Source organism: Neovison vison, chromosome 13 (assembly GCF_020171115.1).
Source record: "Neovison vison isolate M4711 chromosome 13, ASM_NN_V1, whole genome shotgun sequence".
In the NCBI taxonomy this organism is placed as follows: Eukaryota; Metazoa; Chordata; class Mammalia; order Carnivora; family Mustelidae; genus Neogale; species Neogale vison.
In genome coordinates, this window is record NC_058103.1 from 15,829,263 (window position 1) to 15,845,780 (window position 16,518).

Sequence of the window (16,518 nt, forward strand, 5' to 3'; positions counted from 1 at the left end):
CAAAAAAGGCAAAAACAAAAAAACACTACATTTTTTTTTTTTTAAAGAATTACATAGCCAGTTATCAAAAGAAATCTCCGAGGACTTCCCTGTATGCTAAAGAAGGCAGGATGTGAGAAAGGAATGAACTGTTTTCCTTTCTCAGCCTAGACCACTGTGAAACCTCCAAGAGTACCACCTAGTAACTAAAGGCAGATATGACAAAAGCAAAGATTTCATTATTCTATTTTTGTTTTTTTTTCCTATCAATCTAAGACTCTGATTTACTTTTAAAATGAGGATATACCACCAGAGTTTTCTAGATCTTAAAACTCATATACCAGTTGCTCTTAGATCTTTTCTACATAGAGAATTCATCAAAAATTCTTTTTCTGTGGGTGCCTGATGGCTCAGTTAAGCGTCTGCCTTCAGCTCAGATCATGATCCCGAGGTCCTAGGATGGAGCCCCGCGTCGTGCTCTCTGCTCAGTGGGGATTCTGCTTCTCCCTTTCCCTCTGCTCCCCTGCTCATGCTCTCTCTCACTCTACCTCAAATAAATAAATAAAATCTTTAAAAATTTTTTTCTGTATCTACTTTACTCTCTATTTATTTTATGTTCTCTATAGAACTCCCTACCTTTTCTTCTCTTTTGTCCAATTCACCTTCTTTGTTCTTTTTCAGTTAATGTTAACAGCAGTTAACATGGGATGAATAGGAAGAGTTTAACGGTGTTCTTATGCTCTCTTTGCTCATCTACATTCTGCACTGAACATGTGAAGTTACTGAAAATTAAAGTTATTTGGGGAAACCTGGGTGGCTCAGATGATTAAGCATCTGTCTTCGGCTCAGTCTGAGATCTCCAGGTCCTGGAATCAAGCCCCACATCTGGCTCCCAGTTCAGTGGGGAGTCTGCTTCTCCTTCTCCCTCTGCCTCTCCCCCTGCTTGTGCTCTCTTTGCCTCTCTTTCTCTTTCAAATGAGTAAGTAAAATCTTAGAAAAAACATTTAAAAAGTCACTTAAAATAAAACTAGAAATTGCTGTTAGAATGTGGATATAAAAATTAAGTATTTATTTATTTATATATTTTTAAAGACTTTATTTATTTATTTGAGAAAGAGAGAGCACACGCAGGCCGAGTGGCAGGCAGAGGGAGAGAGAGAAGATGACTCTGATGTGGGACTCGATCCCAGGACCCTGGGATCATGACCTGAGCCAAAGGCAGTCATTTAACCAACTGAGCCACACAGGCATTCCTTAAGCTTATATTTAAATAAGGTACATAAAGTGTGATGACTCTACAATGATCCACCTAAGTTTTCTTAGACTAGATGTACATTTTCTTACATTCGTAAAGTGTTGACTTAGAATAAATGACATGACTGACAGCTAGAAACAGAATGAAGCTAACGGACTATAACATTTAACTAATGGTTAGTTAATGCATTTAGCTAACTCTCCTAGCTTAATGCCCAAATGCCAAATTTTGTCATTACTTTAGAATACGTACCTGTTCATCTTGTATAGAGCCACAGAGCAAAAAAATTCCCCAGGGAAAAGATATCAATACAAGATATATATTATAAGCTCAGCTTTCGCCTGTTTAACATTTTCCCTCCTGGTTTATACTGTTACCTCCAAAGCTTCCTGAATGAGATAGTATAAAAACAATGGCATGAAATTCCTTTAGCAACAAATGATTTAGGGTTCTCTAAATAGAAACTTGCAAAAAGAACTGGAAATGAAACTATGGCCATGCCTCTGCCAGCTGAAAATATTCTTTATTTTAAAGATTTTATTTATTTGAAGGGGAGGGGAAGCAAGCACAAGCAGGGGGAGCCACAGAGGGAGAGGGATTAAACAGGCTCCCCGCTAAGCAAGGAGCCCAACAGAACCCTGCAATCCTGACCTGAGCTGATAGCAGAAGCTTAACCAACTAAGCCACCCAGGCGCCCCTGAAAATATTCTTAAAAAAAAAAAAAAAAAAAAAAAAAAAAAAAAATATATATATATATATATATATATATATAGAAGACTACTTCTAATCCTCCTCACCTTTTTTGTTAAATGACAATAGGCCAAATGCCTAAAACCTGAAATGCCCTAAAACCTGAAAAACCGAGTAAACTTGGTATTCAGGATGGCCTTTGTAGATTACAGACCAAAAATCCTGCTCCCAATCCTTTCCTTTTCTGATGTTTCATTTATTTCTTTGTTGTACAAGCAACACATAAACATGCTCTCTTGCTACACATGTCAACTGTTCAGAAGCAAAGGGAATAAAAACAAAAAGCCTACCTTCTTCACATGGCTCCTCAATTTCCATTACTCACACATTCCTTCTCAAAGGTAACCATGGTCATGCATTTGGTGTGTATCTTTCTAGACCTTGCTAGAAAGATACACGCTATTTATGCTTTGGTGTGCATATAAATGTACACAGAAACACACAATTAAAAACATATTTATTAATGAGGGTCTTACTGCACACATTGTCCACAGCTTACTTTTTTTCATTTAATAAGATCTTTCCGTGCTTATAGATTCACCTGTTCTTCTTAACTGCTACCAAGGATTCCATACTGCCTACAGGCCATTGTTTACTTAGTCATTCAATTCCCCAACTTTTTTCCAGTAGAGGCCCTACTCCAAACTCTAGTTCTACTCATAACCAAACAGCCCAATTCCCATTTTCCTGATGTTGGAAATGCTGTTGATGTTATTTCCTCAATGAAATAACCCTTACCAAAAAAAAAAAAAAAAAAAAAAAAGAAAGAAAGAAATAACCCTTACTCAACCCTTTCCTTAATTTGGTAAATTATTTTCAGCCTTCTATGAGTGGGATGAAGGTCTCTTTCCCTAAAACACATCTCTGCCTAACAAACAGCTTTATTTACTTGATATTAATTTTAAATCTAGGAAAGTTAAAGAACTGCCAAGAGACTAAAACAATGTTGAAAACCAACTTTCTATTCCAACCATCTAACACATCGTGGATACTCAATGGAAAGTAACAGTAATAATGGATTTATATTTACATTTAGTCTACCCCTAGAGATTAAAAAAAAAAAATGTACAAAGTGGTCTTTAAAAAAAAAACATTTTAAGACCCTAACCACAGTGCTTTCTTGAGTGCTTACTATGTGCAAGGAACAAAGATAAATGATGATCTCTGCTCCTAAAAAGCTCATAGTCTGGTAGGGAGGCTCATATAAAAAGCTATAACCATAATATAAGGCATTATATATTAACTTCTACAACACAGGCACACATTAAAAGTGAAAAGGAAAGAAAACAGCCCAAGATTAATCATAGCTGCAAGGATAAAGGAAAGCTTAACAGGAAGTGGGGGAGGTGGGTCTCACAAATGCCGCAGGATTTTCAAAGAGATGAGAGAGAAAGACATTCAAGGCTGAGGGGAACTTGCAAACCAAAACACGGAGGGAGGACACTGCGGGCAGACCTTGTTTAGATTGTACATTGTCTGATCTGTGTGTGCGTGTGCGAGTACTCAACACACACCCATTCCTGGGGGAGGGTGAATGGTAATTGCAAATATAATGCTCAAAAATTCAGGGGGAACTCAACTGAGCAGAGGATGAAGAAAGTAGTATAAAGAATTAGATCTATCAGTATATATCCACAATGTGTATATATTTTATCCCTTATAATCTTGCTTAATCCTCATAACCCTATATAAGGTGAATATTATTATCCCTAAAATTTTCAGATGAGTAAATTAAGATTCAAAGTGTTAAATAACTTGCCCAAGTTCTCAGAGCTTGATGGGAGTGGAGACTGGAATCCAAGTCTGAATTTATATTTTATTCTAAAGGTAATAAAAGTTGATGAAGGAGACTAGCAGACTCCAGTAAGTTTTTTCTGGATCAAAGGTAAAGTGATCAAGCTGCATTAGGCCACAAGGATCTGGGTAAGTTGTCCAGTTTATTAGTCAAACTTCCCTGGTTTCATGCTGCTATTATTTTAATTGTTACAGACTAAGAGAATAAAAATGTTACGCAAACTGTCATCACTATTCTCAGGAAGACCCTCTTCGCTTGCCCAGGACTAAGTATTCAATGAGTATCATCAAGACTTTTATCACAGTCAGTACAAAAAGATAACAAGAACATCTGTATCAAAAATCCTCACTGTCGGGGTGCCTGGGTGGCTCAGCGGGTTAAAGCCTCTGCCTTCGGCCCAGGTCATGATCCCAGGACCCTGGGATCGAGCCCCACATCAGGCTCTCTGCTCAGTGCAGAGCCTGCTTCTCTCTCTCTCTCTGCCTGCCTCTGTGCCTACTTGTGTTCTCTGTCAAATAAATAAAATCTTAAAAAAAAAAAATCCTCACTGTCTATTGTTCTGCTCTTCCTAAAATGTGTGATTTAATGTTCAAACTGTCTGTAAGAATGTGAAATTATGCTTGTTTCATGCCGGCACGCCATTATCCCAGTCTACTTACTTCTCTCTCCTTAGGCTGGAAGGGTGATCTGTATTTTGCCAACAGCTTGATGAAAGCAAAGCCTACTTGACGTTATATACCAGAGGTTGTCCACTAGAGGGTAGCATTCCCCCTGTAAACTGTACAATGGCCAGTCAATGAAGAGTACTAGAGCTACAAAGGAGTTCATTTGACAAATGAAACTGAAGTTTCCGCAGTTATCAAGTCCACTGGGTGAACACCAGGCCTAGCAGATCCACGGTTTCTTGAATGCCTAGACAAGGTCACCAGAGCATTTATTCAGCATCAGAATTGCAAAGTTCTGCTGCTGTAAAATGCAAGCAAAATCATACCTTTGACTTCCAAAAGCCTATCTATCTGCTCAGTGTACCCAAATCCTTCCTTTCAAGCCTTAACCATGAAGCTTCCTTTAACCACTTCCGTCAACACCAACTCCCTCTTTCCTAAAGTCCTACAACACTCAGACCGTGCCACATAATTAATAATCATACATTGTCATAGTCACATTGTTTTTTCCCCAGCTAGTCTGGCCCCTGAACTCACACAATGTATACTTTGTGCAGCATCCCCATTTGATGCCTTCTTCAGAGGAGCCAAGTTTCTCATAGGAGATTAATAAGTGTTGTTGGTGTCCCAAAGCAAGGCTTCTTCAGAGCACTCTGCATCTACTCTGACTAGTGCTCAGGAGAAAGTCTTCCCTACCATGCTATCTCTCATCTGTGGTGGTCAGGACTGCTTGGAAAAGCTGCAATTCAGAAAGCTTTTCCCTGCATATTTCCAAAAATACGTGAAATTACCCTTCTTTTTATTTTATTTTATTTATTTATTTGACAGACAGAGATCAGAAGTAGGCAGAGGCAGGCAGAGAGAGAGGGAAGCAGGCTCCCTGCCGAGCAGACAGCCTGACACGGGCTCGTTCCCAGGACCCTGGGACCATGACCTAAGCCGAAGGCAGAGGCCCCAACCCACTGAGACCCAGGCGCCCCCAAATTACCCTTCTTTTTTTTTAAAGATTTTATTTATTTATTTGACAGAGAGAGAGATCACAAGCAGGCGGAGAGTCAGGCAGAGAGAGAGAGAGAGAAGCAGGCTCCCGCCAAGCAAAGAGCCCGATGTGGGGCTCGATCCCAGGACACCGAGATCATGACCCGAGCCGAAGGCAGCGGCTTAATCCACTGAGCCACCCAGGCGCCCCCCAAATTACCCTTCTTAAGCCATATCCAAATCTTCCACTGCCCTAGTGATGACTTGAACCTAGAATTCAGAGTTCTATGTAATTACACCAAGGAAACGTTCTCTGAAAAACTTCTTAAAACACACATGAAACCGTACTCTGTATAGAGAATTATTGGATTGTTTTCCTTGGTAGAGCACTGAAACTCAAGAGAAGCTTCTTGGGGTAAGCCAATTTCAGTCAAATTGCTGTCACCTCCACACTCCCCACCAGAGCCCCCCAAATTTTAGAAGAGTAACAGCGGAGATCATCTAGTCTCCATAATGAAGATAAAGAAGGCAGACCTCAGCCAAAGACAAGTCTACTTGTGTGGGGAGATATGTGAATCACAAGCCTCTTCACAGAAGCTCAAAAGGTCAAGAATGTGCCAACATACGGCCAGACTATATCGCCAATCTTAGGGTTATATGGAATTTAGCATGATCTCATTTACTTTATCAGAGTTTTCAGAAAGGGTAGGCAAAGGGAGCAAAATCTACTGAACTAACCAAACTAAGGGTCCGGTTCCTTGCCCATACGTTATTCCATTTAGCTCATGTTGAGAGAAGTATTTTGGAGCTAGTACACAGAACCAGAGTTCTTCCTCCCTAAGGGCACTCAAAAAAAGTAGAACTTCTGGAAAGTCTTCAGCTGTTGCTCCAACAAGGGCAACGGTTTTTGGTATACACGTTGACAGCAAATGACACACTAACAGAACTCACAGGCACAACAGGATTTGAGTTGTGCTGAAAATGCGGACATCCACATCAAGAAGGGACATAAACTGCCCCAGAGTTAGAGGATGGGTCAGATAGCTCCTTCTTCATGGGATAGTTACTACCTTCATTTCCGCAACTGCAGGATCAGACAATTAGTTCTCCTAAGCAGCTGCTCTAGTTCCACAGACCACGAACTCAAAAAAAAAAAAAAAAAAATACTGGCTCAATTCACATACCGACTCTAAAGAGATGTGCCCCCTCCCACCCCCAACCATGGGCAAAGACAGTGGTGAAAGGTCCTTAAAATTCAACACAGGAAATCAAAAGTGCTTTATTTCTGAGGACATAAGCATTCTAAACTCTTTAAAGAATTCAAACTACAAGACTCTATGCTTCTTTATAACAGGACAACCATTCCAGCTTCTGAATATCATCTTACATTTGTACTGTTTACATACTAACTTCACATGCACTGATTAAGTAAATCCTCTGTAACAATTTAGCAGGCACTGGAGCCCTCTGGCCCAGCTACTGAAACACTGACTACTATTCAATTTTACAAAATCACAAGGGACTTTAGAATCATGAAGCCCACAACTGCGAGGGAGAAACTTAAAGAAATGTGCCACCTCCCCAAAGAAAATGGTTATACCAATAGGCCCAAATCCTCTGGAGATAAAAGCTATTACTTCAAGGGCCTGAAATTAAATGCCTCAGAACCTCTACATACACTCAGTGCTCTCTGGTAATTAACCAAAGAACAAGTGTTTCTATTATTCATGTTCTTGTCACAGGCATTTGCTGAGAGACAAGTAACAGCTATTTCTAAGCAAGATTCAAGGGAGCCTAGCCACTGACTGAGGAAAGGGCTGCTTTTGGCCTGTGTTGAAACCACTTCTCTGCCTCAGTTTGCTTTTGGTGGGGCGGGGACTGGCTGGTGGTAAGATCGCCAAAAAGAGTAGTAGCAGGAGTTAGTTTCTTGGTTAAGAAACAGAATTTAGAGCTGTGTTGTAACTATGTGCGTAAGGACGCTTAAGACGTGCCAGACTTCCAAAGCAGGAAGCAGGCAAAGGAAGTGCTATGTTTCCTTTCTGCTAGGGATTCCCCTCTTGGGTTAAGCAGAAGGTCAGGAAAGATAAAAGCCCTTCCCCAATGTCAACAAAGTCCAAGGATGGTAGACATTCCAGGAGGAACAGGAGTTCTAACATGCTTTGTGACAGAGATGTCCACATCATTTTCCATGTAAACTCACAAAAATGCCCTCTGTTTTAGAGGGGAAAATGGTATTTAATGTCTTATCAAGTGCCCTATTACTTAATATAATGGCAGCCATCGTATCAGGAGGAAAAAGTTACAACAGGTAAAATTTCTGGTGTAACAACGCACGCTGGCTTAGAGAGCGGTGTCAGGTTAAGAAGACAGCAGCAGTCATCGAAAACTGAAAATCATCTTCTACCTCAGCATAACTGCAACAAGGTTTTCTCTTTACCTTATAATAGCATTTTTACAACATCTTATTTAAATATAATAAAGATTGCCCTCAACCGTCAAAGTTTAAAAAGGATTATTTCAATTTACTCTTCATTTCATCAAATAAAGAGGCTCTCTTGCTTTCTTTCTGTTTTTTAACTAAACCAGCTCAGACACAGAAACAAAGCAATTCAAAGTCTCTACGAGGAACTATCTTCCATTCACTACCTCTAGCGCCTCCCTCCCTCCTGTTGATCACCTACAAGTAACTCAGCCTTGTGTTCTTCTCCTGGACATGTGAACTATGAAAAAGAGGAAAGACTTGAGCTGCAATTGTTGTCCTGCTACTTCCTGTTGAAGAATTAGCCGGTCACTTCCAATCTTCTTCCATTTTAGGACATTTCCCTCCCAAGTCCTGACCAAAGATGGAGCAACTTTCTGTGGGTCCACCAGTCCCAGAAAATTCTCTCAAATCACTTAAATCAACTTTCTTCTATTTAGTTTACGTTCTTTAAAAAAACATTTACATTTCCTGTCCCCCACCTCTTCTTCATACCTTCAGGTCCTGTTGTAATTTATCTGATCTGGGTAAAAACACTCAACTTTCTGTAAAGACCAATCCTCCAGTCTTAAATAGTTCTTGTGGCTTTGGGGATTTTTAAAAGGTTTTATTTATTTGAGAGAAAGAAAGAGAGAGAAAGTATACCTACAAGCAGGGGGAGGAGGAGAAGGAGAGGGAGAAGGCGACTCTCCACTGAACAGGGAGCCCAACATGGGGCTCAATCCCAGGGCCCTGAGATCATGACCTGAGTTGAAGGCAGACTGAGCCACGCAGGTGTCCCTACACACCAACACTGTCTATGGGGTAGTTGGTTCAGTCATTTGGCTGAAGCCACAGCCAGAATTATTGTTCAAGGCTGTTAACACAACTTTTTGTATCAATAAGATTGTAGCTGGTTGTCACATGACTACTGAGAAAACAAAAGCCTTCTGGGCAAAGCACAGCCAATTGGCCTGACTGGGTCACAGAAGCCTCATAGCACAGCACATTACTACTGGCTGTTAGAGCAGGACATACCTCTTCATAATTTTTCGCCTCCACTCCGTGCTTCATGTCTAGAATCACGAGTTGATCAGGTATCCGCCCTGTTCCTGAGAAAGAAATCAAAAGATTCATTGTGTAGAATATTTAAAATTCCGGGAAATCACCCACCCACCCTCCCTCTCTCTAACCCCTACCCTCTCAATAGAGGGAAACAGCCACAACTCCTCCCCCTACTCAGCTGCAGAAAATTCCTGGCTCTGGCTAAAATCACAAGCATTCCAGACAAAGCCTCTATCTGTGTAGGGTGCCGGAAAGCAACGAGAACATGCTGCTGGCAAACATCTCTGAGCCGGCAGGACACAAGACACTGCAGCTGGTACTGCACAGGGACAGAAGAGCAGAAGAGACAACGTAGAGGCTTACTGGATTAGGAAATAAAAGTCAAGTCAAAACAGTATAAAACTGAGTGGCATATAGACCAATAGGTAGTGGGCACCAACTAAGACTGAAAGGTATGTTTCCACATCTGAAAAGAGTGCCCTGTCAAATTTTGAAAAAAAGGATTATGGCGTATATGCTAAGCTTGGATTTACTTAACAGAAACAGGAGTACTGAAAACATCACAGAATTTAGCTAATACTCCACTTTAATTCAAGCCTTTTGGTTCAATGTAAGGACATTTCAGTAGGTCGGTAAAATGTTATAGGACCCACAAAACACTTAAAAGAGAACAGCCCAAGAAGAACACTTGTAAAGAAGAGTACAATTTTCAGGGACGCTACTTAGAAAGAGAAATGTCTATTTGGGACAGGAATGCCAACAGAGCTAGGCTCATATTAGAAAAGGTAAACTGATTCAGCTTGATCAAAAAAGAATTTAATCAGATTAATCAACAGGTAGGAGAGATTAAAAAAAGTCAAGAGTCCCAGAAAACTGCTCAGCCCCAGTCCCCACGAATTCACGTAATTATCTGTGAAATAGAAAACTGCCTCCAGGGACGCCTGGGTGGCTCAGTTGGTTGGACGACTGCCTTCGGCTCAGGGCGTGATCCTGGAGTCCCTGGATCGAGTCCCACATCGGGCTCCCAGCTCCATGGGGAGTCTGCTTCGCTCTCTGACCTTCTCCTCGCTCATGCTCTCTCTCACTGTCTCTCTCTCTCAAATAAATAAATAAAATTAAAAAAAAAAAAAAAGAAAAAAGAAAACTGCCTCCATGGGGGGCACTTGAGTGGCTCATTTGATGAAGCGTCTGCCTTTGGCTCAGATCATGATCCCAGAGTCCCGGGACATCCTGTCAGGCTCAGAGCCTGCTTCTACCTCTGCCTGCCACTCCCCCTGCTTGTGTGCTCCCACACGCTCTCTCTCTCTCTCTGACAATTCTCTCTCTCTCTCTCTCTCTGACAATAAAATACATAAATAAATTCTTTTTTAAAACCCTGCCTACATGGAATTAGGAGTTTAGGGCAACAGTGCCACTTAAGCAAGGGAGTTCTCCCAAGCTACAAGCCAGAGAGAATAGTACTACACTCTGCGTCTTGAAGCTTCTGAAACTGACTGAAGTCAATTCAATAACTACTCAGTGAGAACACACTAGGTGACTGAATTACAATCTCTGCCTTCAAATAATTCGATGGGGATCTAAGACAAGCATGCGTAAGAGCTACGATCCAAATGCAAAGCAGTAAAAATCTGAAGAGGAAAAAAACGGTTCAGATAATCCCAGCTATGGAGTAGCTGTGGACAGACTTTACTAAATAGAGAGAGCACCTGAAGTCAAGGACAATGTACTCTAGGCAAAGGACAAAAAAGCACAGGCAAGGGCTCAAACACTGAAATGAGTATGGATGTTTAAAAGACAGTTAAGAAGTTCTTTTAGACAGATTAGAAGGATCAACCTGAAAGCAACAGAGGGGCGCCCGGTTGACTCAGTTGGTAGCACATGTGGCTCTTGGTCTTGGGTTGAGTTTGAGCCCCACGTTGGGTGTTAAGAGATTACTTAAAAATAAAATTAAAATCTTTAAAAAAAATGCACATCAGGGGCGCCTGTGTGGCTCAGATGGTTAAGCATCTGCCTTCAGCTTAGGTCATGATCCCAGGATCCTGGGACTGACTCCCGTACAGGCTCTTTGGTCAGCAGGGAGCCTGCTTCTCCATCTGTCTGCCATTCCCCCTGCTTATGCTCCGTCTCTCTCTGAGACAAATAAGCAAATAAAAATCTTGGGGTGCTTGGGTGGCTCAGTTTGGGTGTCTGCCTTCAGCTCAGTCATGATCTCAAGATCTGGGAATTGAGCCCTGCATCAGGCTCCCTGCTCAGCAGGGGGCCTGCTTCTCCCTCTTCCGCTCCATCTGTTAATATTCCCTCTCTTGCTGTCTCTCTGTCAAATAAATAAACAAAATATTCAAAAATAAATAAAAATAAATCTTTTAAAAATATAAATTAAAAAAAAGAGAGAGAAAGAGAAAGCAACAGAAATAACACTACTTAGGTAGGACTAAAAAACTAAGTCACAGATGCCTTCTGAGCATTAAACCAGTCAGTCTGCAAAACAAAACAAAAAGTGGCACCCAGAGAGGGAGATCTCTTCTCTCAAATCCAATGCGTAATCGTGATCACAGCACTGGCCAATAACAGATGCAGTGCAGATTTTTGCTTCTCCTTCCTCATTTAAAAAATTATGAAACTGAATCAGCTTACAACCCCACCCGGCCCAAAAGATGAAAATATTTTCTTCTTAACAGACTCTTCCCAGCATCTCTCTGTTGCCACAGCACAGTATTAGCATTATTCAAACACAAGTGAAACCATGAAACCACAGACCTCTGGCTATTCTCAGTCTAGACCATAGGGTCTCTTGAACAGACCGGCTAGCTTAGGCCCTTAGCTGACATCACGGCCCTAAAGGGTCCTTTTTGTTAAAAACAAAACAAAACAAACACCAAACTTCTCTGCATTTCTCTGTCAAATGGACAATTTCTTTCTTTCTTTCTTTCTTTTTTAAAGATTTTATTTATTTATTTGACAGAGATCATAAGTAGGCAGAGAGAGAGAGAGAGAGAGAGAGAGAGGAGGAAGCAGGTTCCCCGCTGAGCAGAGAGCCCTATACTGGGCTCCATCCCAGGACCCTGGGATCATGACCTGAGCCAAAGACAGAGGCTTTAACCCACTGAGCCACCCAGGCGCCCCAAATGGACAATTTCTTAAAAGCTACCCCAAAGACTACAAGGTATCTTGTTTCCATATCAATATAAATGAAACTAGAAATTGAGTGCTGACTATACTATTGTGTGTATACATTTACACATATATATACACACATATGTATTTGGGGGGTACAACAGGGGGAGAGGGAGATAGAAAATCTTACGCAGGCTCCATGTCCAGCACGGAGCCCAACGCAGGGCTCGATCCCAGGCCTGAGATCACTCATGACCTGAGCCAAAATCAAGAGCAGCCACTTAACCCACGGAGCCACCCAGGCGCCCCAACACAATCCATGATTTAAAAGAATTCACATTTGTGTGGTGACAGATACAGACACAGAAGATATTCTGAAAGAAGTATCAGTATAACTCAATGACAGGCTGAAAAAGGCAAGAATAACTTCAAAATGTGAGGTAGTTAACACTAGTAAGAGGGGGAATTCGTTTGAAAGGGAGGCTTGTGAACACAGTCTGAGACACTTGGTTTTTGAGGAAAGAGTGGCACAACCATATGGAAATGTCTAGAATATAGTTGAGACATCCTGGAACTGGCACCAGTGGGAGCAGACAGAAGGATATCAGTGATGAAATCACCATTAAAATCCTTTAATTTTAAAAAAATTTTCATCTATTCGCCCATTTACTTCTGGCAAACTCTGTTAGCTTTTAGGCTAAACTGACCAACTTTAGATCAAGGGAGTCAATTCTTGATGAACTGTCAAAAGCAGCTGGTTTGTCTGCCGTCCCCGGAAGGGAATCAATCTACTGACACTGTTAGCAAAGGTGCTCGCTCTTCTTCCAGGATCCTATGTTCTGAATATTCTACAAATGTAAAACTGGCAGAAGTCCTTTTGCTACTACACAGAAGAAGCCCGAGACTAAAATTAAATGGAGGCAAGGAAAGGAAACACTGAGAGGTAGAGTTCCAATGACACTGTTAAAACACCAAGATGCAGCTGTGCCTGAGGTCAGCACCACACTGCAAACTCCCCAGTTCAGAGAGTCCAACGATCTCTCTCTTCTTTTTCTTTAAGACACTTTGAGTTTTCACGTCCTGCAGCCCAAAAGGGTCCCAACTAATGTAACAAGTATAAACGCATTAAGCTTTTAGAGTCTAGTGTCCTTTAAGCTAATGAATAGGGAGTAAAAAGGACTCTGCCTTTTCACCCATTACTAAGCACAGAAGCCATCAAGTATTCAGACTGAACAGTACTATGGGGTCTTGACCTTGAGATGCACAGAAGAATCCACACCAAGACAGAACTAGGAAAATGCTCTGAAGACTGAAAAGTATTTCTAACTTTGCCATATACTGTTTGTCAGACAGGCCTTATTTCTAGTCCTTGAGAAAATGTGTCACTAGTATATATATAAATGCATTATATTCCAGCATCTATATGAAATTCGCCTCTATCATTCAAGCCAGATAGGTCACAGCATTGAAGAAATGCCTACTCCTGTACATGAAGAACTCAGGTGATTAGCCAACTTTCACTCTTATGTGTGAAAGACATAAACAAATGTAGTTTCCTTTTCCAAATGGCCCAAGAGAGAAAGTTCATGCTCTAACTTGAGAGGAGACACTTAATCCAGGGGAAACACTCTGATTACTTACCCTTGCTCTCAAAACACACTTCAAACATGTCATAATCTTCAGTGGTAAAGGCAAATTTCCCCTTGGTTGCATCTTCCTTGGAGTATAGAATATGACCAGCAGAATCTGTGATCTAAAATAAAAGGTAAGTAAGAATAGGAAGCAAATAACACTGGAAAGAGAACTTAATAGAAACTGGAGAATGGGAAGAAACAAAGTTTAGGAAGACAGTTGTTATTTCTCATTATGATGACTATGTTCAGTCCATTCTTAAAGACAGGAACTGGATTAGAAGATAAAATCCAAATACAGCAAATTTCTTTCCTTCAAACATACATATAACCACACTTACGGCTAAAACGTCACTGCTACTGAATGTCTTACCATACTAAAAAGGCAATAAAACTGATATAAATTGGGCTTATTAGCAAAAGTTTGCTATAGAAAATGTATACCAGTATCAATACCTAGAAAGAGACAGGTCACAAAAATGAAGAGGACAATTACCAGAAGAACGTACTACAAAAAGGAGAAAGACACAGAAGAACACATGTCTTCTAGGATCACAGGGGAAGGGAGGGAAAAATGAAACAAGACAAAACCAGACAAGGAGATAAAACTTAAGAGACTCTTGGTTTCAGGAAACAAACTGAAGGTTGCTGGAGAGGAGGAGGGGGCTCACAGGGAAGAGGTAGCGGTGTGATCAACAGTGGGGAAGGTATGGGCTATGGTGAGTGCTGTGAATTGTGTAAGACCAACGAATCACAGACCTGTACCCCTAGTACCCCTAAAACAAATAATACATTATATGTTTAAAACAAACACATCTCTTCTATAAAACAAATTTTGATGAAGTAGAGGTAGAGGCAGAGAATGGAAATGAGATATCTGATGCAAAAAGAGAAGGGAAGGCATGTGTGGAAAAGAAAGTCTGGAAGATCGACTCTAAATTTCACATCAATTATGTCAGTGGTCAAATGGGGTGGCAGAAAGACATGGGGGATAAACAAGAAATCTGTCCTTAAAAAGACATCCTTGGCTTCTACCAGTGATAATTTCTTTCTTCTAGATTGTTAGCTTTAGTTCTCCAAACTGAAACTGCTCCATTGGCAGAGAATGGCCTGTTTAAGTGCAGATGATGTGGCATACACTGGTAAGTGAACGGTCATATATAAAACAAGGGAATGACACAGTAGTATGATACACTGGATTGCAACTTCTTTACTAGGGCTCATGGCTGTCCTGGCAGAAGGCACACTTCATTATTTAAGACAGGAAGCTACTTGCAATACGGAGCACAAAAGCAGTAGCTTCCTTAAACTAGATGTTCTAATGCTGCCTGTAAAGTAAGATTCACTTATAGTTGAGATTTTATTTATTTATTTACTTACTTACTTTCATTTTTTTGAAATTTATTTACTTATTTATTTTTTAGAGAGAGACTGAGAGCACAAGCAGGCAGAGTGGCAGGCAGAGGCAGAGAAAGAAGCATGCTCTTGGCCGAGCAAGGAGCCCGATGTAGGACTCGATCCAGGGACCCTGGGATCATGACCTGAGCCAAAGGCAGCGGCTTAACTGACTGAGCCATCCAGGTGTCTCTATAGGTGAGATTTTAAATGTCAAAACTGAGCAGAACACAAAAGCTTATGCATTTAAAGCACTTTAATGACACTAGTTTTTTTCCTGAGTAGTATGACTTCTTTATACTTTTTTCTTTCGATTTTCTACAAAGGTGTGTATCATTTACGGTCAGAAATAAAGGTATTTCATTTTGGGGAAAAACATAGTAACTAAAGAACAGTTTTCAGGTGCCTAGGTTCACCACATTGGGTTCCCTGCTCTGCAGGGAGCCTGTTTCTCCCTCTCCCTCTGCCCCTCCTCCCTGGTCGTGTTCTCTCTCCCTTAAATGAATAAATAAAATCTTTAAAAAAAAAAAAGAATAGTTTTCACTGCTAGACTAATTTGAAATGAGGGGTTAATTAAAAAAGGTTTTATGAAACATTTTCTAAATTCCCTAAAAGTAACTGTAGTAATATTACCCAAGTATCTTCTGCCATGAATGAGGCGGATCATTAATTTGTCAATGGCTGGAATACAGGGATAGTAAGATAGCTTCTGTCTTCAAAGAACTTAAAGGTCTAAATGAGACTTCACTGTAACATCAAAAGTGCACTACAGAGGGGCACCTGGGTGGCTCAGTGGGTTAAGCCGCTGCCTTCAGCTCAGGTCATGATCTCAGGGTCCTGGGATCGAGGCCCGCATCGGGCTCTCTGCTCAGCAGGGAGCCTGCTTCCTCCTCTCTCTCTGCCTGCCTCTCTGACTGCTTGTGATCTCGCTCTGTCAAATAAATAAATAAAATCTTAAAAAAAAAAAAAAAAGTGCACTATAGAGGTAAGCACAGGTGCCGTGGGATACGGAGGTTCAGGGAGTATACTGCAAAGGTGACCCGTGAGCTAAGTCTTGAAGGATGAGCTGCAATTAAGGGAAAAAACAGGGACATAAAAACATTCAGGGTAGAAGAAAAGACAAATATGAGGACCTGGGGTCCAGAAAAACACAAAACAAAAATACAGGAGTATCATAATACTAATAACAAATATTTACTGAGTACCTACTAAAGCTTGAGTACTATGCCAAGTGCTTTATATGCATTTTAAATTTCATCTTTATTATAATGCTAGAGGTAAGAACTATTATTTCTCTTAAGTTCCATAGCAGGAAACTGAAACAAAGAGAGGTTAAGAGGCTAGAGCGGTACAGGCCAGATCATGTAGAAATGCAAAACCATGCTAGGGAGTTTAAACTCCATTTGGTACAAAATGGAAAGACAGTGAATGAA

The 16,518-nt window shown here is 40.8% G+C and overlaps 1 protein-coding gene across 1 annotated transcript in view; it reads right to left on the reverse strand.

Annotated features, from left to right (window-relative positions):
• TMED10 (transmembrane p24 trafficking protein 10) overlaps positions 1–16,518 on the reverse strand; it is a 41,681-nt gene that overhangs the window by 4,615 nt on the left and 20,548 nt on the right. Inside the window, exons 2-3 of the mRNA XM_044232482.1 lie at positions 13,701–13,812; positions 8,919–8,992 (exon numbers count right to left, since the gene is read on the reverse strand). Coding sequence (XP_044088417.1) covers positions 8,919–8,992; positions 13,701–13,812 — 186 coding nt within the window. The remainder of the gene's footprint in view (positions 1–8,918; positions 8,993–13,700; positions 13,813–16,518) is intronic.